Source organism: Bubalus bubalis, chromosome 2 (assembly GCF_019923935.1).
Source record: "Bubalus bubalis isolate 160015118507 breed Murrah chromosome 2, NDDB_SH_1, whole genome shotgun sequence".
Taxonomy (NCBI): domain Eukaryota; kingdom Metazoa; phylum Chordata; class Mammalia; order Artiodactyla; family Bovidae; genus Bubalus; species Bubalus bubalis.
In genome coordinates this window covers 20,053,307-20,076,899 of record NC_059158.1, presented here as the reverse complement: position 1 = coordinate 20,076,899, position 23,593 = coordinate 20,053,307, and the positions used below count along the sequence as shown (strand labels likewise).

General features: G+C 38.9%; 1 protein-coding gene across 7 annotated transcripts in view; it reads right to left on the bottom strand.

Moving 5' to 3' along the window:
* CARMIL1 (capping protein regulator and myosin 1 linker 1) overlaps positions 1 to 23,593 on the bottom strand; it is a 315,090-nt gene that overhangs the window by 63,217 nt on the left and 228,280 nt on the right. For all 7 annotated transcript variants that reach the window (XM_044928005.2, XM_044928010.2, XM_044928014.2 and 4 more), the window contains 4 exons: positions 22,230 to 22,298; positions 19,008 to 19,101; positions 12,035 to 12,133; positions 90 to 218 (listed from right to left, as the gene is read on the bottom strand). In XM_044928005.2, the coding sequence (XP_044783940.1) occupies positions 90 to 218; positions 12,035 to 12,133; positions 19,008 to 19,101; positions 22,230 to 22,298 (391 nt within the window). The remainder of the gene's footprint in view (positions 1 to 89; positions 219 to 12,034; positions 12,134 to 19,007; positions 19,102 to 22,229; positions 22,299 to 23,593) is intronic.

The following is a 23,593-nucleotide window of genomic DNA, read 5'->3' as shown; positions in this document are numbered from 1 at the left end:
TAAAGCAAGTTAGAAGTAGCTTCTAAAACTGAAGTTTAAAAGTCTTTTTCATTACAGAAGACTCTCACGTAGCCAGAAGTGAAACTCACCGTTTTAGAGTTCTTGGCATCCTGCATGAGTCTTTCTGCTGATTTTAAATCTTCCTGGACGGCATCTCCCTCACAGCTTCGTAAGGAGTTGAGATGATCTTGTACTTTCACACACATTCTGTCAATCATCTGCTCCACACCATAAAAATGACAGCAAGCACCCCAGTCAGCACAGCCAATATTCAGACAGAAGGAAACACAGAATGAACAAGGATGAAAACGTCTCCTAACTGGAAGCTTTGAGAAGGCGGCTTATAGCAATTATTAATTTGTCTGTTTCTACAAGAAACCTCTGGCAACATTAACTCCAGATAAATGTTTATGGCATTGTGGTCCCCTTTCCTGCCTTAGGAAATGCAGCATGTAAAACAAAACTGAACATTTCTTGATGATTCAGAATCTCATACTACTCAGTGACTTTTTTGCTTGATAGTAACTCTCCTTTATTAATTTTTATTGAGTACCCTCTACAAGTCAAACATGGTGTTCAGCATTGAAAAAACAGAAAAAGGAGATGTACAATTCTGAGACAGTTGAGATGACAAAATGATGCCCACAGCCAGTTGGTCCCAGTATTACGGAAATCGAAACATCCCTGGAAATTTAATTTTTTAAATTAGTTCAATTATATCATATGATTTTCCACCATAAAAGCATAAGCTGAAGTTTGATTATATTAACATAGGCAATAATAAAGTTAATAACATCTAGTTTCTATCACTTTAAGGTCCTTCTCCCAGGTTAATTACATCTGAATCACTTTCAGTTGTTTCATGGATTTAACCATAAAACCCAAAGGGAAGTGGCAGCTAAATACTGTGGACAAAAACTAGTACAGAAGGGTAAGATTATACTCTATGATATTTGTATGCATAGAGACAAACATGAACAAAGCTAAGATGTCTGAAGAAAAAGACAACTACGGTGTGGTTTTAAAAGTTTCTCCAGTATTTTGATCAAAGCTGCAGGTTGTCTATTCTTCAAAAAAAAAAAAAAAAGGCCGGGGGGGTTGGGGGGCTTCCCTGATGGCTCAGTGGTAAAGAATCCACCTGCCAATGCAGGAGACAGGGGTTCGATCCATGATCCGGGAAAATCCCATATGCCACAGAGCAACTAAGCCCGCTACAACTATTGAGCCTGTGCTCTAGAGCCTGGGAGCTGCAGCTACTGAAGCCCATGCCCTGCAACTAGAGAGTAGCCAGCACAACCAGAGAAAAGCCCATGCGGCAATGAAGATCCAGCCAGCCAAAAATAAATAAGTAAAAAAATTTTTAAGTTATATCTATCCACCAGAGACCCTATCATACCAAGAAGGGCAGATTTGGCAGAGGTGACACTCCAATAATATTCTTTTTTATTTAACTTCACACTTTTCTATTTATTTTGAATTATTTGAAATAACAACTATAGGAAGGCAAAATCAACCCTCCATCCCCAACAAATTCCACAGTAATAGAAAATTTACAACACTGCTCAGCAGGCTGATGGTCTGAGGACAGAGCTCATGTCTACTTCCTAGAGTATCACCAGTCCTCCTTTACAAAATCAGGTAACATCTACCCCATCTTCTTTTCTAGTGTATAATGAAGACACTCCTGTAAAATACCACCACTCAAAGCACCTACTTTCTTGACAAAGGGTCAGTAATACTAATGCTAATGTATGAAGAACAGCTCCTATGACTGTAAAATGTATTAAGGCTACATAAGTAAACTATCTGGAACTCCTACAGGAAAAAGAAGTGACATGAATAATGTATGTCATGGAATAATTATCTTCCCTGGCCAAAATCTAAGCTTGTAGGCAGGGTTCACATTTTAACTTTATGCATTTACTTTGCCCTGTAGAGAATTAAATGTATGCTTTCAAAAATCTTCTTAATTGATACAAATTCCAACTCTTCCAACTACTGAATTGATCTGTGCCTCCTGAAGCAAAAAGGGTTATCAATAATTCATATCTCACTAAGAAGGAATATCTAATTTTGAGAGACAAAATGAACCACATTTTGGGTTCTGATACACAAAGAAGGGAACTGATACAGATCTGAGGCCACAAAAGACTAATTTGAGAGGTATGTCGATGTGGCACTATAACAAAACTAATCATCTTTAATAATCATGAGAGACCAAAGAGATTCCTGACACGTGTGCCATTAAGCACTCACTAAGGAGAGAAGGTTTAAATGAATTCAGCAAAATGATCTTTAAGTGGAACTTTCAAAATCACGTCCAGAACAAACAAACATTTCATTCTTTGACTCAAATAAGACATAAAATCTCACAAGTTTCCGAGATTCTTCTGAACATATACTTGCTAAAGTTTGGCAAAGCCCAAAAGATCACATTCAGAGACTTTACAACTAAAGAACCAAGGCCCAGAAAAGTTAAACTATCTAAGATGACACAGAAAGATTACACAGAGTATAAATGAACATTTTGAAAACGGGAAACAAAGGATTCAGATTCTCAGTTCATATTCAAGTCCCGACGGTACACAAATGTAGAAAAACAAAGGAGACTGCAGTCTGAAATACTGTCATCTCTTGGGCTATCCCATCAAAGACTTGAAGGTAGATGACGGCACTCGAGCTCTTCATTTTAAACTCTACTTTATCCTAGTAAAGTGTTCCATTTTTCTAAAGCAACCCAGGAAAGTTGCTAACTGCCATAATTTAAGAAGCTCACTTCCTTCCAAGGAAATGTACTCAATCATTCTTGGAGTAGGTCTTCTTTAAGTCTTCATCTGTCTTCCCATGTCCTTCTACAGGTCACATATCCTCCCCCTTGAGAACACTCTGAACAGTTACAAGCTTTCTTCCATGTGACAATCTTGCTCATGTTTGAACACAGCTCTCTTTTTCATCTCTAATCTTTTTTCTTCAGGCTTAACAGTCTCAGTTTCTTTGACCATTCCAAAGTGACACCGCTGTGTGATCCCTGACTCATACCTTCCCCCATGCACACCTCTGAATTTTCTATCTAAAATCCTCACACAACATGAGGGTAAATAAAATAGACTGTAACACAGTAACAGGGCTATCATCTTTCTTACTGTACAAATTATACTTTCATTAATGTGGTGGAAATCAAAATTGGTTTCTTTGGCAACTAAATCATACAGTGTATCTCACTTGATGGTGACCACTTGAAAGTGAAAGTGAAAGTGAAGTCGCTCAGTCATGTCCGACTTTTTGCGACCCTGTGGACTGTAACCTACCAGGCTCCTCCGTCCATGGGATTCTCCAGGCAAGAATACTGGAGTGGGTTGCCATTTCACCACTTAGGCTTTTCCAAATATAGTGAGCTATAGAACCCAAGTGCAGAACTTAGAACCATTAGCCATAAAATGCCATCTTTGGTTGCTTGCACTTTGTCACAACTGTCCTCAGTTCCAGCAAATAGCTTACTGTGTGTGTGTTAGTCTCTCAGTTGTGTCTGACTCTGTGACACCATGGGGTTTTGCCTGCCAGGCTCCTCCATCCGTGTGGTTTTCCAGGCAAGAATACTGGAGTGGGTTGTCACTTCTTCCTCCAGGGATCTTCCTGACCCAGGGATCAAACCCCAGTCTCCTGCATTGTAGGCAGACTCTTTACCATCTGGGCTACCAGGGAAGCAAGTAGCTTATTCAGTGGAAAATTTTATCTTCCTCCATGTCTATTTCTTTATTTGATTCAAGAGAAATAAACTCAACACCTAGCACTGAATGAGACACAGTCCTAAATAAGATACACCCTTTGCCACCAAACAACATAAAAACCTGGAAGTGGAAAGAAATATTCAGAATTAACCACAACAAGATATAAAGTTTGCATATGTAATATCCACAAAGACACATTTTGTTTACTATCAAAGCTCCATCTCCTGTAACAGTGCCTGCCACATCACAAACCCTTATAAGTGTTTATTCAATGAATAAATGGGTGATGAGAAGTACTAAAGGATTTCAGTCAAGGGAGAGATTACAACTAATTGGGGCTGAAGGTAGCTTTTAGACTGGGTCCTGAAACAGTTCTACAAACTGAGAAAAGAAAAGGACATTTTAAGTAAAAGAATGAACATAAGCAATGGCACATTCAGACGCTTGGGATTCCTATTTCCCAATTAGAAACAGAGGCATTTTATTATGGGACATCAGATTGGAATGTTAAGCTAAGACAAGATAGTGTAAGACTCAGGCTCAGGCTACTGAGTTCAACCACTGCATGCAAACCATAGAGCATCTATCCCCCCAGCTCCATCCACAACTGTGAGTATCTAAAAATCCCTTAACACTCACAATGTCTAGCTTTGTATTAGCTTCCCTGATACAAAGAAAATGGGCTATAAAATGCACAAAGATACCAAAAAAACAACAACAGCAAACAAAAAAAAAAGCACAAGGAGACATGGAAGATGGATTAACTGGTTCTTGCCATGCTTGTAAAAGACACAGGAAGGAGTTAATAAAAAGCCTTAGCAAAAGGTCAGGCAGTAGAAATAGAAAGAAAAGAAAAGCTGTAAAAGACACTTTGAAGATAAATGGGCAGTGAATAGTGACTCTGAAGGAAGAAAGCGAATGAGGCATCCAAGATGACTCCAGGAGTTCTAGTCTCAGTGAATTGACAATGTCTCTGAGAGAAATGGTGAAATCAGCTATTCCAAAGGATGAGTTTGGTCTTTCACCTTGCTGTCAGAGGGCCATCCAGATGGGGATGCTAAACAAACAGCTGAAAAACAGGAATTTCTGTTTACAGAAAACAGGGACTGAGGAGATAGATCAGGAGTCATCCACACAAGAGAGTTAAAATGGTAAAAGTAGATTAGATAGCACTAAGTACAAAACTTTGAAAAAGGATTGCATTTGGAAGATGAAAGGAGAAAGAGTTGTGTAGAAAGGAGGACAGAGAACAACAGAACGATATTCAGAACAGCATACTATCCAGTGAACTAAGAAGTGTATCTCAAGAAAGATAAGATGGTCTATAATAATCATGGCAATTGTGATAATAAAAAATTAGCAACAAACAATGTTTACTGGTGAGGAACCAAGTACTTTGCACACATTATCTCATTTAATCATCTGAGCACCTTCTTTGGGTCATCTTTCCCATTTTTACAGATGAAACCAAGCCTTAAAGAGGTTAGTTAGTGACTAACATCAGTTCCAACCAAGAAGGAATAGCAGAATCTGTACTTAAAACCAGGTCATCTGACTTGAGACCCCAAGTCAGACCACTACACATACAGCCTCCTTTCATCAAAAGATAAGAGGGAGAAAGGCCTCTGACTTGGTGACCAGGTCCATTGAGTCTCATCTCAGCAGACAGGGACAGATGGCACATTCCAGAAGGTTGTAAAGTGAATGGGTAGCAAGAAGCCATGAAAGCAAGTATAAAAGCCTGCACATGAAAGGAAGGAAAGAGAATATGTTGAGTAAATAGCTCTAGGCAATAAAATTGTCTTAAAAAAAAAAAAAAAGAATGAGAAGACATAGCAGAGGCTGGCAAACTATAGGCCATTCTGAGCCTGTTTTTATAAATAAAGTTTTATTGGCTCAGCCACACTCATGTGTGCAGATATTGTCCATGGCTGCTTTCACTCTATCACAGCACAGCTGAGCAGTTGCAACAGTGACCATACGGACTGTAAAGGCTAATTACTATTTGGTTGTTTTATAGAAGTTTGCTGGCTCTTGATTAAGAGCATTTATAAGATGAAAATAAGAGATCAAAAACATAGGTGCAGTGTTGAGTCTTGAGAAGGTCTTTCCCAAACAAAGACGAGAGACAAAAACAAATATATGAACTTTTATGAGACTTTAATGTTTCATTAAAACACATTTTAATCCCTTCAGTGTCACCCGGGAATGACGACTGCCTATGCAGTTAGCAGGCGTAGTCACAGAGGGCCTATTCTTTTTGTGTTCCTATTTCTGGAAACTTCAATAAGAAGTTTCAATAAGGAGGAGATAAATCTCTCCTAAGGCGACTGAAACAATTAAAGTCTGAAAACTGCTAATCATCATGTCCTAAGAAATCCCCAAAGTGAAAAGGTGGCAATATACCTACTACATAATGACTTGAATAATTCAGAGCGATGTCACCCCTACAGAATTAAACATCTGTATATGCCTCCTGTGTATAATTTCCTCTCTACTGAGAAGATGAAACTTACTTTTAAAAATTAGCATTAAAGGTTGCGGCAGTAATTTTTTTGGATGAGCAACAAAACCCCTGTGAATGAGGGAAAAAGTTAAAAGGATATTGAATGTTATGGTAGCTCATAAAGGAACCAAAGGCAAAAGGTTCAGTGTAAGATTTTAGCTTTCTCACTGCTTTTAATGTTAAACACTAAAACCAGGAAATAATAGTAAACCATAAAGTACTAAAAGCTAATATTAGTCCCTTATAGGAAAAAAATTAAGATGTTTAAGGCATTGGTAAGGTCAAAAATAATATTTTCCTTCCCCAAACTCCCTGTTACTTCACCAATATTCATAATAAATGTTTTTCTTAACAGCTATTGCTGTACTTTTCTTATATAAATAATACATGCTTACTATAAAGCGTTTAGACAAAACTGTGAAGACAATAGAACTCAACCTAATCTGAGATAACTATTATCTAAACCTGAGATAACCATTATTTACATTTTGGTGAACACTCATGAATCTCTATGTATACAAAGTCATCCATATAATTTTACCTACCTGAAAGATCATACATGACAAATTTATTATGGACACCTTTCTTTCATTCTCTTTCAAGAAAAAGGAATAACAAAAAATTAAAATGGCTCTCTATCCAAAGCAGTAGAATACATATTCTTTTCAAGAATACATGGAACATTCTCCAGGATAGATCACAGGCTGGGCCACAGAAGAATTCTCAATATATTTAAGAAAGCTGAAATCATATCAAGCATCTTCTCTGACCACAACAGTAAGGAGACTAGAAATCAACCACAAGGGGAAAAAAAAAAAAAAAAACTACAAAAAACCACAAACATGCAGAGGCCAAACAATATGCAACTAAACAACAAATGGAAGGCTGAAAAAGTCAAAGAGGAAATTAAAAAGAAAAACAACTGCAAACAAATGAAAATGGGAACACAATGACCCAAAATTCGTGGGACACAGGAAAAACAGTTCTAAAAGGAAGTTTATAGCCATGCAAGCCTAACCTGGGAAACAAGAACAATGTCAAGTAAATTACCTAACTTTACACATAAAAAAAAGTAGAAAAAGGAGAAATAACAAAACCAAAGTTAGTGTTGGCCAGCACGATATAAGGAAAGAAATCTAAAGGTCAGAACAGAAATAAATGGAATAGAGACCAAAAAAAAAGTAGAAAAGATTAATGAAACTAAGAGCAGTTCTTTGAAAAGAACTTTGTTGAAAAGATATCTTTGTGGTCTGTCTTGAAAATATCAACAAAACTGATAAATCTTTAGCCAGACTAACCAAGAAAAAAAGAAAGAGGGCTCAAATAAATAAATCAGAAATAAAGAGAAGTTACAAGTAACATCACAGAAATACAAAGGGTCATGAGAGATTACAACAAACAAACACAGGCTTCCCAAGTGATTCGGTGTAAAGAATCCACCTGCCAATGCTGGAGACACAGGTTTGATCCTTGGGTCAGGAAGATTCCCTGGAGACGGAAGTGGCAACCCACTTCAGTATTCTTGTCTGGGAAATTCCATGAACAGAGGAGCCTGGTGGACTATAACCCATGGGGGGTTGCAAAGAGTCAGACATGACTTAACTAAACAACAACAAACAAATATACACAAATAAAATGGACAATCTAGAAGAAATAAATTTTTCAAAACATACACTCTCCCAAGACAGAATCAGTAAGAAATAAAACATATGAACAGACCAATTACCAGTAATTAAATTAAATGAGCAGTTAAAAAAACCAAAATCTCCCAACAAACCAAAGCCCAGGAGCAGACGGCTTCACATGTGAATTCTACCAAACACTGAGAATAGACAGACACTTATCCTCCTTAAAGTATTCCCAAGAGTTAAGGAGAAACACTTCCAAAGTCATTCTCTGAGACTAGCATTACCCTGATGCCAAAACCAAAGACACTGCAAAAATTAAAATGATATTTGTACTGGTAAGAAAATAGAATAAGCAATAAAAAGTAGTTTCAAGTAATAAAACTTTTCCTACCACTTGGTTCCTCTCAATCTACTGAAATGAACATTTTTGAAATAAACAGTTTTTAAAGCCCTCTGCTTTTAAATTATTTTGGTGATCTCCCTTTCAAACAGCAGATTTACATCTGTATTTTTGACTTTTGATGAATTAGAGAGGATTATCCTAAAAGTAAAACTTTAGTATACTTATAAATAAAAAGTAAAACAAAAACTTTAGTATACTTATACTCAACTCATCTTTCTCCCTCTTCAACACCTAACTTTAGTTTCATTATTTTTACATTAAGATTTCCAGCATTTACATATTTTTTAGTATAATAATAATTAGGTGTTCCCTTCTTGTCTAAGTTGATATTAAAATTTTAAATCCACTAAAATGCACAGTACAGAATTATGATTATGGAATTCATAGAGGAATAAATGTAATAGTATATCTTTTAATTCTGCAGCTCAAAGCAGATTGCCCCAAAGTGGCAATTTTTTAAAGCTTTCTTTCAGCTTTTATAACTTCAATGATTTCATTTCTGGCACAGCTTCTTATTTATATCTCATATTGTATACTTTCTTTTCCAAAAAGATCTTAATGACCCAGATAATCATGATGGTGGTTATCATCACTTAACTAGAGCCAGACATCCTGGAATGCAAAGACAAGTGGGCCTTAGGAAGCATCACTATGAACAAAGTTAGTGGAAGTGATAGAATTCCAGTTGAGCTATTTCAATCCTAAAAGATGACTCTGTGAAAGTGCTGCATTCAATATGCCAGCAAATTTGGAAAACTCAGCAGTGGCCACAGGACTGGAAAAGATCAGTTTTCATTCCAATCCCAAAGAAGGACAATGCCAAAGAATGTTCAAACTACTACACAATTGCACTCATCTCACACAATTGCAAAGTAATGCTCAAAATTCTCCAAGCCAGGCTTCAACAGTACATGCACCGTGAACTTCCAGATGTTCAAGCTGGATTTAGAAAAGGCAGGGAAACCAGAAATCAAATTGCCAGCATTCACTGGATCATAGAAAAAGCAAGAGAATTCCAGAAAAACATCTACTTCTGCTTTATCAATTACGCCAAAGCCTTTGACTGTGTAGATCACAACAAACTGTGGAAAATTCTTCAAGAGATGGGAATGCCAGACCACCTTACCTGCCTCCTGAGAAATCTGTATGCAGGTCAAGAAGCAACAGCTAGAACCGGACATGGAACAATGGACTGGTTTCAAATTGGCAAAGGAGTATCTCAAGGCTATATATTATCACCTTGTTTATTTAACTTACATGCAGAGTACATCATGCAAAATGCTGGGCTCAATGAAGCACAAGCTGGAATTAAGACTGCCAGTAGAAATATCAATAACCTCAGATATGCAGATGATACCACCCTTATGGCAGAAAGCAATGAGTCTCTTGATCAAAGTGAAAAAGAAGAGTTGAAACAGCTGGCTTAAAACTCAACATTCAAAAAACAATTATCATGGCATCTAGTCCCATCACTTCATGGCAAATAAATGAGGAGGCAATGGAAACAGTGACAGACTTTATTTTCTTGGGCTCCAAAATCACTGTAGATGGTCACTGCAGCCATGAAATTAAAAGTCGCTTGCTCCTTGGAAGAAAAGCTATGACCAACCTAGAGAGCATATTAAAAGCAGAGACATTACTTTGCCAAAAAAGGTCCATCTAGTCAAAGCTATGGTTTTTCCAGTAGTCGTGTATAGATGTGAAAGTTGGACTATAAAGAAAGCTGAGCACTGAAGATTTGATGGTTTTGAATCATGGTGTTGGAGAAGACTTTTGAGAGATCCTTGGATTGCCAGGAGATCAAACCAGTCCATCCTAAAGGAAATCAGTCCTAAATATTCATTGGAAGGACTGATGCTGAAATTCTAATACTTTGGCCACCTGAAGCGAAGAACTGACTCATTTGAAAAGACCCTGATGCTGGGAAAGACTGAAGGCGGGAAAAGAAGGGGACAAGAGAGGATGAGATGGTTGAATGGCATCATCAACTTGATGGACTTGAGTTTGAGTAAGCTCTGGGAGTTGGTGATGGACAGGGAGACCTGGTGTGCTGCAGTCCATGGGGTCACAAGGAGATGGACATGACTAAGCAATTGAACTGAACTGATACTTTCTTCTGTTTTGCTAGAGAATTTCCTCAAAAAACCAGTTTTTCATATGGAATATTGGGGGTAAAATTTCTGATTCCTGTCCAAATATAATTTTATTCTGCCCTCATTCTGTTTGATAAAATGGCTGAACCTCATTTGTTTCTAGGATAGTTCCCTTGTAAGATGACCTGCGTATTCTCTCTGTAACTCTTTAAGATGGTGTGTTTTTGTTTTTGTTTCCCTTTATTCTAAGTGTTCTGACCAAGTATGGTCCTTTACTCATCCCTCTAGATCTATTTCAATAGGTTATCAACTCCAACATTCATATGAAATGCTTTTCTATTATTTTTACTCTTTTAACTTTTTCTATGATGTTTCTTTTTAACCTCTGGAGTTCCTATTGGAAGGCTATTGGTCATTTTTAATCTATTCACTATTTTGACTTACTTTTCTCTCATATTTTTCATCTGTCTTACTGCATGTTATACAGATTTTCCCTGTTTTCTACCAAACAAGTAGCTTAATTTGTGCACTAACAGTTAACTTAATTCTATATTACAGTTTCCGTATTTTCAATTGCTAAGCATTGTTTCCTGTCCTCTGATTACTCCTTTTCATAGCAGCTAATTCCTATTTTATGTATATAATATTCTCTCAAATCCCACTGAAGTTATTAAATTAAAAAAAAATTTTGTTTAGTTCTCTGCTCTACTTTGAACCATCTGAGCTCAGTTCTTTGGTGTATCTTCTTTCTTTGCCATCTTATAGATTTTCCTCGAATATTTTATGATCCTTGGGTTTGGCTATGTTTTTGGAGGAAAATATTTCACACTTTTTTAAAGTTAAGTAGAGAGAAAAGGAATGAAGTAAAAGAAAAGAATAGTTTCTCTTCAGCACTTACGTGTTAATTAACATTCAACAAATTCTTAATTATTCAGAAGAATTTGGGAATTTGTTTCCTACTCAGAGAAGTGAAATGGAGTAGAAGAAATGGAACAGAAGGTCTCCAAAGTATTAAATCTGATTACCCTCAGATTTTATCATCTATAATCTAGGGTTCCTAATAGTTTTATATATAAATCTAAATCACATCTGACTGCAAGGAGATCAAACCAGTCAATCCTAAAGGAAATGAACCATGAATATTGACTGGAAGGACTATAGCTGAAGTTAAGCTTCAATACTTTGGCCACCTGATGCAAAAAGTTGACTCACTGGGAAATACCTTGATGCTGGGAAAGATTAAAGGCAAAAGAAGAAGGAGGTGGCAGAGGATGAGATGGTTAGATAGCATCACCAACTCAGCAGACATGAATTTGAGCAAACTCGGGAAGATAGTGGAGGACAGAGGAGCCTGGCATGCTGCAGTCTATGGGTCACAGAGTCATTATGTCCATAACTTAGCAACTGACCATCACCTTACTGACAGTCTTAAAATCCACAAAATCGTCAACAATGAAAACTGTATATTTAGTATAAGAATTAACCTACATTTTCCTCCCTCTACATCTTCCCCCAAACTCTACTTACCTTTGTTGTCATTTTCAGAAATGGGTTCTTACTGTCCCATGGGAAATGATTCAAATGATAGAAATCCTTGGTCTCTGGCTCTTATCAAGGGTCAGTTCAGCGTAAGCAGGAGGAACACCGGCCCTGGGAGAAGACTGGTACCCTCTTACCTGCTGTGTGGTGCTGGTGACAATGCCCTGCTGGAGGCGATAGGCCTGCTCTTGAAGGTATTTTCTAGTCTCGTGATTCCGGAGCAGATAGTTTTCTATCTGGAAATTAAGCACAGGTTTCTCTCAAGAAGACATGTCAACTCACCAGAGAGTAAAGTCATCAGTGAAACAGCCAGCAGCTGAAGTGAAGACCCAAGCAACTAATTTTCACATCCTGCCAGTGCCCTGGCCCCACAGAATGTACGAGATGGGCAAATGGACTATCAGATGCATTATAGGTGTTCTTAGTTAGAAATTTTACTTGCAGGTAACAGGGGTGATTTTTATGTGACTCAGTAGTTGACAAAGAAGAGCAAATATTTAATTGCCTGCAGGGTTAGACACCCCATTTACTGCCTTTTCATCACTTTCCTGCACATGATTGTAATCTTTCTCTCTCATAAATTTTTAACCAATCAACAGTTCAGAAGCTAAATAAGTACCCCTACAGAGTATGGGTGGTCTTTTCTGAACCTCTTGGCCTTATTCCAGGGGTAGAATTCACCAGCATTCAGAAAATTCTTTAAAGGAAAAAAACAGGTACAAAATTGGAAGGATACAGGCTGGTCCATCTCAAAGCTATATACTAATTTCCTTAATCTACCAGGCTTACATGTATTTTTAAAAATAGGAATGATTTTAGTAAAAGTATCAAAAATTAGAAAATGGATTCCTACAGAAAATGAAGTCTTAAAGTTACTTGACAATCTATATTTTTATACATAGACAATGTTTTATGGAAAACTCAAAAATACAAATGATAACTAGACTGGAATAAAGTATTTAAGAAGAACAATATACACATTGGGCAAAAAAATGTAGTATAAACTATTGGGGATAATGAATACCTATTAAGGTGAGATAACTAAGTATGCCATCTATTTTTTTAAGTTGTTGCTTTTATTTGTCTTATTAATGCAACTTAACCATTTGGCTTCTAATTTGTCACTAAAGTTCCCTAAGAATGTCTAATAACTATGAGGCTTTCAGCATTATTACATTTTCATTTTAATTTTGCATATGCTAAAATGACTACTACTTAATACCAATTAGGAACAATTAAAACAGACTATAATTACTATCATCCCTGGAAACTACAAAGCAGAGCAAAATGTACTATTATACTAAACATAAATGAAGAAATTATAAAACAGAAAGATCCCTGAAATGGGGCATCATTAAAGTGACACATTAATACCATGACATTATATTACGTTAATTTTTTCTTGCTGCTTCCCAAGAAGTCATCTCTTTCCAAGGTGACATTACCATCAGGTAGAATGTCTTTGCTAAAAAAAAGATTCTTGCCTGAAACTGGCAGACACACATTGCCCCCTAGTTTGGGGTGCTTTTGCTTTGTTACTTGTTCTACATTTGGCCTCACTAAGCCCTGGCCATGCGCCAGTTCTGAGATCAGATTGTTTACTCAGGAGGCTCCGCTCACATACAGGCAGTGCACCCAAGGCAGGCCCACGCGCTTCCAGGACTGCCCCAGGGGCACCAACCGGGCTCCACAGACTGAGCTTGGAGGGAGGATTTTAGAAAAAAATTAGTATTCAAAGCTCATTTCTAACAGCTAGTACAGGGAGAGAAGAAAGACAATGCTAAGAGTCTTTAAAAACAGTCATGTACACATCACCACTGAAAAGTATTTGCATCTTGAATTAACAGGGTGAATTTTCCTTCTATGCACCTTTAGGTGCCAAGGCAGAAAACCACGACAGGACAGGGGCTTGACTCAGGTCAAATGGAAAGGGGGAGACCCAAGAGTGTCATCATCACATTGCCAGTACCCCTGGGCAGCAGTGACCTGGGAGACAGTCTAGAGTCTGTTAGACATCTTCAGTCTCACTGCTGAAAATAGCAGCAGCACATAGGCAAAAAACAATGTGTTTTTAATAAAGGAATCTTATATTTAAAAATAATAAAGATTGAATACAGAATCACAATATTGTTCTTCAATAGAGTAAAATTTAAGGGCAAGAGGACAGGGTTCTGTGACAATGAAAAATGGAATATATAAAAGCATAGTAAGTACTATAGGAAAAGAAAACAATAAATATGAGCTTTAAAGGCAACAATTTTCATTTAAAAAACACAAATTTTTTAATTAACATATTTGCATACTCTGTTCTTTCTTTTTTTATCCTCTCCTTTTCTGTCTTCTCTGATTTTAAGCATTATATATGATCCACTTTTTTCTCCTTTCTTAGAGAATTATATTTTAGTGGTTGCCCTAGTGTCTGCAAAGTACATTTACAATTAATTCAACTCTTCTTTCAAATAACACTAGAATTGCTACTTGAACAACACAGGTTTGAACTGCACAGGTGTGCTTGTAAACAGATATTTTTCAATAGTAAATACTACGGCACTACATGGTCCATGGATGGTTGAGCCCATAGATGTAGATAAGGTGGGCCAATTGTAAGTTATACTCAGATTAACCCCAAGGCTGTCCATTTCACAAGTAGTACAGGTACACTAATGACTGCTGCTGCTGCTGCTGCTAAGTCGCTTCAGTCGTGTCCAACTCTGTGAGACACCATAGACAGCAACCCACCAGGCTCCGCCGCCCCTGGGATTCTCCAGGCAAGAACACTGGAGTGGGTTGCCATTGCCTTCTCCAATGCATGAAAGTGAAAAGTGCAAGTGAAGTCGCTCAGTCATGTCCGACTCTCAGTGACCCCATGGACTGCAGCCCACCAGGCTCCTCCGTCCATGGGGTTTTCCAGGCAAGAGTACTGGAGTGGGGTGCCATCGCCTTCTCTGACATTAATGACAGTATTGCCAATTTCTCCCTTTCATCCCTTTAACACCACTTAGAAAGTCTTCCTTATTTTTGAAGAAAAATTTTGCTAGATGCAGAATTCCAGTCTGTTTTTTTTTCCTTCCAAATATTTAGTATTTCACTCTATTTTCTTCTTGTTTGCATGATTTCTGACTCAAAGTCTGATATAATTCTTGTCCTAATTTCTCAATATGCAAGATGTATTTTCCCGTCCTCCTTCAACATTTTCTCCTTGATTTTCAGCAGTCTGAATATGATGTGCTTACATGTTGATTTTTTTTTGGCGGGGTTGGGGGTTAGGGGGGTAGGGAGGTATTTATTTTGCTTGGTGTTCTCTGAGTTCCCTGGATCTGTGATTTGGTTTCTGTCATTAATTTCAAAAAATTCTCAGTTATTACTTCTTCTGTTCCTTTCTCTTTTTTCTCCTTCTGATATTCCCATTACAAGGCTATTCAATGTTTTGTAATTTTTCCCATAGTTCTAGGATATTCTGTTCTTTTTCCCTCCTATTCTATTTTTCCTCTTTGCATTTCAGTCTGAAGGGAATATTTTAGAAAAAAATATGTTTGAGTGGCAAAGTTTTTTCAGGGAAGTTTCTACTGACATATCCTCAAACTCAATGATTCTTTCCTCCACTGTCTCCAGCCCACTGATGAGCTAATAAAAGGCATTTTTTTGTTAGTTACAGCATTTCTGTCTTCTAGCACTTTCTTTTGATTTATTTTCTTAGTTCCTCTTTCTCTGTTTTTAATACCTATCTGTTTTTGCATGTTTTTTTTTTTTTACTTTTTCCATTAAAGCCCATAACATATTTGATTATAATTGTTTTAATGACCTGTCTGATAATTCCAAACTCTGTGTCATATCTGAGTCTGGTTCTGATATTTGCTTTGGCTGCTCACACTGTGGTTCTTCTTGTCTTTTAGCATGCCTTGTCATTTTTTGTTGAAAGCCAGATATGATGTATCTAGTAATAGGCACTGAGGTCATCAGTCTTTTAACGTGAAGGTTTTATGTTCATCCAGCTAGAAACTCGGAGAAGGCAATGGCACCCCACTCCAGTACTCTTGCCTGGAAAATCCCATGGACAGAGGAGCCTGGTAGGCTGCAATCCATGGGGTCGCTGAGGGTCAGACACAACTGAGCGACTTCACTTTCACTTTTCATTTTCATGCATTGGAGAAGGCAATGGCAACCCACTCCAGTGTTCTTGCCTGGAGAATTCCAGGGACAGGGGAGCCTGGTAGGCTGCCGTCTCTGGGGTCGCACAGAGTCGGACACGACTGAAATGACTTAGCAGCAGCAGCAGCAGCTAGAAAATGGGTTGTGTTGAATGTCTGCTGTAACTGTGTATGTCAGGGGTTTAAGTTCTTCTATCAACCTGTTTATGTCTCTCCTGCTATTTTGGGGTTTCCCTAGAAATGCCTTCTTAAATAGTGTCTTACAGCTTTGCTCAGTTGTAATTCACTGTTATTATAGTTGATGTGTGATATAATGTAATAGGGAGGGGAAACATTCTATAACCTTAAGACTAAATTTAGGCTTTTTTTTGAGGAAAAAAAAAAAAAAAAAACTAGGTCTGAGTCCCTGGACTGTAACCTTTTTAAGTGTTTCTTGGCCCTCTTTTTTCCCCTCTCCCTTATGTGAAACAAAAGGCTGGAAGGGGATACAGTGGTCTGCCTTTCACTAGGTCAGGTAAGGCTCTTATAGAATAGTTTCTCTTGAGGGTTGGCTTTTGTTACAGAGGATAGCATGTTCTGACTGTATTTCAAAATGGTTCCCTTTTCCCATCCCCCTGCCAGAAACGCGAGCGAATTATCCTCCAATCTTCACTGTGATAACATGTTAGGGTTCTTATAACTAAAACCTAGGCAAGAGTCAGAGCCTACCTAAGACTGAGCCTCTAAGAGTTTTTAGCTCTCAAATTAGTCCACACTAAGCCTGCAACAATTCATCAATTGCTATTTAAGCATTCCTCTGAGTTCCTCTGGCTCCACTAGCTTCTGCTCCTGGTAAGCTGATCCCAGCTTTGATTTTCTGTATTACCATTTCCAGGGTGACAGACCTAAGAAAAGTCACTCATTTTCTGTTAAGCTTTTTTCTTGAGAGAATGGGAATGATGACTTACAAACTCTGCATGTCTAATCTGAAATCAGAAACCTCATCTCTATAGAATATGTCTTCTGTTATAAGCTGACTAATATCCTTTAGGAAAGCATAAAGATATGTAACATTTGTATTTTGCTTTATGGTCGACAAATTGCTTTTCATGTACACCACCTCATTTGATCCTTATGGAGACCTTAGGCAAATTAGACACACTTTCAGTTTTCTTATCCATAAAATGAGGATATAATAGAACAAAACTCATGGATTTAAAGTTGACAAGTATTAATTTATGTAAATCATTTAATATAGTGTCAGGCCCCCAGCATGAACTATATTCTAAGTGTCAGCTAAACACTGTTATTGTATAGCTTTATTTTTTATATAGAGAAGAAACCGAAGTTCAGAAACACTAAGTACTTACAGAACTTACAAAGCTGGGAAGAGTCTGACTTGGAACTTTTGAACACAAATCTTAGATGGTTTCTTTTGCAACCCCACACTTTCCTCTTCCTCCACTCCCAACCTTACTCCCTTAATTCACTGAACGTCTAAAGAACATCTAAGTGTGCACACCAGGTACTGCACTAGCTTCTGAGAATAAAACAAGATGAAAAATGCAGGCTCTGCCTTCAAAGAGCTCAGTCACTGGGAGGGGAAAAAAAAAATGGAGGCAGGTAACTTAAAACAATGTCACAAGGTCAGTGGAAGAACCACCTACCTACTGGGGGAAAGGGACTCTTGAGAAGTCTTCCTGGATAGGTTGACCCTGGATTTCAGTCTCAACAAACATGTACAGTAGTGGGGTAAGCACGAGTATCATCTAGACTCAAGCAGTGATTCTCAAATGTTACAAAGCATCAGGAAAGCTCAGAAAAACCCAGATGGCTAAGTCCTGCCTCAGTTTCTGAGGCCCAAGAATTTGCATTTCTATCAAGTTCCCTGAAGTAGAGAAAAACAAAGACCATGGGGTGGTTAAGAGATGAAATTGACAGTGAATAGGAGACAGATCCTGAGTAGAAATTCTTGCCAAGCTAAGGAGATTAGGCTTTATCCTAAAAGCCTCTGGGGAGGACTGGATTGAAGGTTTTAGTCTGATCAAATTCACCAAGAAGAAAGATGGCTATTTTTGACTGTGGCATGGAAAACAGACAAAGGGATTTAACCATCCTGGTGAGAGAGGATGAGGCTGGAACAAAAGCATCTGTTATAGGAATAGAGGGAAAGAGAGTAAATGAAGAGATTTATGCTACACAGTTAGTAAACTTGGTGATGGATTGGCTGCAGACGATATAGGGAAAAAGAAGTCAAACTTAGGAGACTGGACAGAGGGTGGCACCACCAGAGGAAAGCCCAAAGAGGGAAGAAAGATTTAGGAGATTCCCCAAATAATAGCATGATAAATGTGGAGTCAGATGGGAAATATTTGAGCATATCCTAAGTAGATACAAAGGTAGCCATAACCATAGAAAGAGAAGGATGAAGACATGAAAGAGTGAACGAATGACTGACAGGGCAAGTTACCAGCAAAGGGCAGAGATGCTGGGGTCAAAGGCACCATGGATGGCTGGGCTTCTAAGGGAAAGCGCCCACCCTCCTCTGGGGTCACCAGAAAGGAAGCGGGAATGGGTGTGGATTCGGACACATTTATAGAAAAAGATGACAGAGATCTCAACAATACCCTGTTTCTCGATGAAGAAAGAAGGGAAGGTTCAGGCTGTTGAAGATGAAGGATGTGCTAGCTGACATGGATTTCTACACATTCTCCAAAGGATAAAGAGGAAGTTATCCATGCCTGAGCTCTGGCATGCTGATGTTATAAGAATGTTCTTTCACTCCACCTAACGTTCACAAGTTTTAATCTTTCTTATCTTATTCCTCCCCCAGTCATGCATTATGCCAGTCATAATCACAAGAATACAAATATGAAAATAGCTTTGTAAAATACAAAGTACTGTTCATACATTCAGTATTATTATTCACATAATTCCATTCAAATGTGAATTTATTATAATTAAGCTATTGATCCTTCAGTACCTTCTGGAGAGCCTCTTCTGTCTTTTCAGGGTTTGTTTTTAAGGCCTGAGAAGCATCGTACATAGGAATTGGCATAAATCTCAATGTGTAGTTCCTAGAAAAAAGGAGAAAATGTTATGTTTATTAAAAATAACTTCCTATTACTTTAATTCCACACTCTTTTTTGAAAAATCTGAAAAGAGAATTGCCAAAGTGTCTTAGAAAATTCTAAACTACTGGAACATCTTAGGCCCCATGATTACAGGGTCAGCCTTCTTTCCTATCCACGTGTGCAACACCACGGGTGACCTCGTCACGCTGTCTGCAAAACTGACAGAATTTGAAGGAAACTGGTTTTGTTGTTTGGCTTTTGGTTTTCAATTACAGCAAGGACAGGACTTTCAAACTGAAACTGCAGAGATGGACTGAGAGAAAGGCTACGGGGAAATGTCCAGATCAACTCACTCACTTGGATTTCGATCACCAACAGATCTGAAGGTACCTTGATCACCCCTGATGATGGATGACAGGCCCCGAACAGTAGAGAAAAACCCCAAAATAGAACCAAAACATTTGCTTGCCAAGCCAAGGACATGAGCATCCACAATAACAGTCTGTTCAGGCTCTGGGCTCCTTTAAATAAGCGAGTCTAAGACCAGTGACTGTCTAGAAAACCTTCCTGCCTGGCTCAACACCCTGACCTCTGAGGGCCTGGCAGTCTGCACCCCACCCCGAGAACCCAAGGCTACTGACACCAGGTAAAGCAACTCTGGGTCTATTTATTACCTCAGGATTGCTGACCGGTTGACACAGGAATGCAAGGGTGAGTCATTTTTGTATGAGAACACTTAGAGCGGCACTCTGGCCTCTGCTCCTGACCTTGCTACAAAGTGCTATGGGTCAGGATGAATGTCCACACCTGCTCCCCTTCCACAAACTCAAGCCCTGGGGGCGCCTTCTCTTTCCCACCCCAAATGCATGTGTTTCTACAACAAGACACTCAGAAGATTGACCTTGTAGGCCACATGTCAGCAGCTGAGGCATAGGCTTCACACAGCTGGCTTATTTCAGGTCTCTAAACAAGCAGCAGCACTTGAGGTGTGATTCTTATGGTTGGTTAGATGGCTTCTACTGGAAGAATAAATTTACAACTAACTCCTAAAACAGGTATGAATAATGAAGAAATAATAAAGAAAATAAACAGTCATCTTAATAATAGCAGTCATCTGGATGGTTACCTAATTGGGGAAAAAAAAACAACTGTTCTTCATCCAGTCCAACCTACAGGGTGACTTTAAAGTAAAATAACCAGCAAAGACAAGGCTGTTATTTCTGTAACTTTCATTTTTACCTCAACTTTGCTTGAGCAAAATTGCTTTTGTTTGACTTAAGAGGAGCCAGACAACTGAAACTAAGGGACAATACGTCTTTTTTTTTTTGGCACACTTGAAGATTTTCTTTTCCCTCATCCACTTTGCATCATGCTTCAGACCAACATGGTTTACTTAAACCAAATGTGGTTTCACACCATTGGCATCTTGGACCTCAGAATATATGAGACTATAATCCAGGGAGCCCTACCCTTGGCTTCTCACAGACCTGTCTTGGCTGGCAGTCTGCAACATCATCAGGGCGGCAGCTGTGCTCTTAGTATCCAAATGCAATGACTGGTAAATAACTGTTTCCTTTCAAAGGTTTTGTGGTGCAATAGGTGTAATTATAGGAGGCTGTGCACTCACAGAAGGCTCCCAGGAAGGGTGGCCATGGTGACTGATGGTATAAGCTGCCTTATCCCTGTTTAGTGATGGCGGAGGTGGCAGCAACTTTGACCTTCTGGCTAAAGGAAAACCACAGGATTTAGAATTGGAAGGTACTTAAAGACAATTTACTCTGAATTCTCACTTTATAAAAAAAAAAATCAATCAGTGAGGTGAAATGCTTTGTTCAAGATCATAGGCTTGTTGATGACAGAACGAGGGACTGAATGGAGAACTCCTAATTCCAGGCCTAGGGTTTTATCCAGGTCATCATATTGGCCATGAGAGCTCCACATCAGGGGCCATGCTGCTAAGTCACTTCAGTCGTGTCCGACTCTGTGCGACCCCATAGACAGCAGGGATTCTCCAGGCAAGAACACTGGAGTGGGTTGCCATTGCCTTCTCCAATGCATGAAAGTGAAAAGTGAAAGTGAAGTCGCTCAGTTGTGTCCGACCCTCAGCAACCCCATGGACTGTAGCCTACCAGGCTCCTCCATCCATGGGATTTTCCAGACAAGAGTACTGGAGTGGGCTGCCATTGCCTTCTCCGTAAGGGGCCATGCATGGAGGGAAACCTGGGAAAATGCATCCTCTTCCCCTCCCCAGGGCACCAAGTCCTATATCCCTGGCCCCTAATTTTCATCCCACATTTGGCAACCTCTCGTTTTTAATGCTATACATCTGTTTTGATCATTTCTGCCATTAGAATATAATATGAAGGCTGAAAAGCTCAGAAAGAGCTTTTTTTTTTTCCTAGCGTTTTTTTTTCAGCCACGTTTGTGTTCTTCTTTCCACATTCAATTTACCGGGATAGTAAATTTGACAATAAATAATAATTGCAGACTTTAGTTACAAAGGTAATAAAGAAAGCCTTCAAGAGAAATGAGACGAGTGAGCCCTGCCCTTACCACTTCTTCAAGTTCGCTTTTATTTTCCTGCTGGCTCAGCTGGTAAAGAATATGCCTGCAATGCAGGAGACCTGGGTTCAATCCCTGGGTTGGGAAGATCCCCTGGAGAAGGGAACGGCTGCCCACTCCAGTATTCTGGAGAATTCCATGGATTGTATAGTCCATGGGGTCGCAAAGAGTCAGACACAACTGAGTGACTTTCACTTTGACTTTATTTTCTGGAGCCCAGCTTTTTTCTCACCAGTGGATTCAGAGTTGTCATCTGGGCAAGAAAGCAAGACCCTGTGGAAACAGACTTAAAACCACAAGGAGAAAGAAGCAAGGCAAGCACTGTGTGGGCCTCCACCATGATATTTGTGACTTTGGCAGAATGAGCATCTATGCCCTCATTTTATGAAGAAACTCACACCAGAAGAAAGTCACTGTATTCCCAGGTGTCATGGCTGGTGAGCAGTAGACTGAGAATCAGACAGGCTGGATCTGAGTTAATCTATCGTTACTTGTATTACGCCATTGATAACACAAACACCACTGGTTCTTTTCTATTTTTCTAGAAGGAAGTCCTACGTAAAACTTACTTTTCCATAGCAACAGCTATATCTTGAAAGCCTTGTGCAGTAATGTTGTTCTTGTCCCATATAACAGTCCTGTTTGGAAACCAAATCACAAAGATGATTAGATAGTTAGGAATGGAGGAAATGATTCTCCCACCGCAGATACATCTCTCATAAGAAACACTGTCTAGGTAGTTTAGCACAATGAGCTAGGAATAACATTCAGCGTTGTTTCAAACAAAGCAAGGATGAGCATTTCCCCCAGTATTAGATTCCAAAGCCATTCTCTGCTCAAGGAGGATGGCAAAAAAAAAAAAAAAAAAAAAAAAAAAAAAAACTTAAAAGCAAGAGCACACACATTAACTTACCATTATATCACCTAATGCCTAACACCAGCAGAAAACCCTAAATCCTGACTTCCCTGATATTTTCCCAACATATTCTCCAAATACCATCCTAGTACTGAAGTCTGAGGCTGAAGCTATTTATGTAAGAGGCTATACAGTCTCATGTCCAGCATAAAGAATTTCAGATACTGAGATTTTTTTTTCTATTGTAAACAGCTAGAAAGACCATCTGGTATTTTCTGATGTTTCATCACTGCCCTGATGTGGTGTGACTAACAGTCCCGGCAACCGAGTTCACTCTGCTGGCAGAACCTCGGGTACTCTAAGGAGGTTGTTTACTTTTTAAACACAAAATCTATTTTGGAAGAAAAGTATTACTCTCCTTTCAGAATGTGAATACTTCAGAAGTATTTTAGGCTTTGTCAATTCACCTGACACATGAAATGGCTTTTTATTTGTCTGAATGCTCCCAGACTCACAGCCTTTAATTGCTTTCTGTTCCTAACCTCAATGACCTTCCTCACATACACACTGGCCTTCAAAGAAACTGCTGCAGTCTGGGGCTTTTGCCTTCAATTTAGACAGAAGGTACAGGCTCTGACTTATACCAGAGAGCCAGGGAAATAGCAAGAAAGAGCCCTTGAGGAACAGTATGAATTATTAACTCTTCTTTCACCAGACCACTGAACTAGGTAGCAACCAAATCTCCAAATGATGGATGGTAATACGGTTACCACTTTACTGGTCCCTAAGAGAAGTGGCTACTGCATGGCTTATCCTTAAGAAAAGCCAGGCTTGGGAAGTACTACAGATGAAAACCAATGAACAGATGAGTAGGCTTCCAGGATGAACCTGCTTTTGACCCAGTGGACTGCCTGGATCCCTTGGGTTTTAGGTCTTTATGTCGGCAGGAGTGGGAAGGGAAGATAAGACACTGGGCTCACAACCAATACTGGGAAGCCCCTCGTGTAATTCCTCCGGTCTTCCCAGCTCTGCATGTTTGGCATTGTCCCCAAGCCCCTCCTTTCCCCTCACATCTGT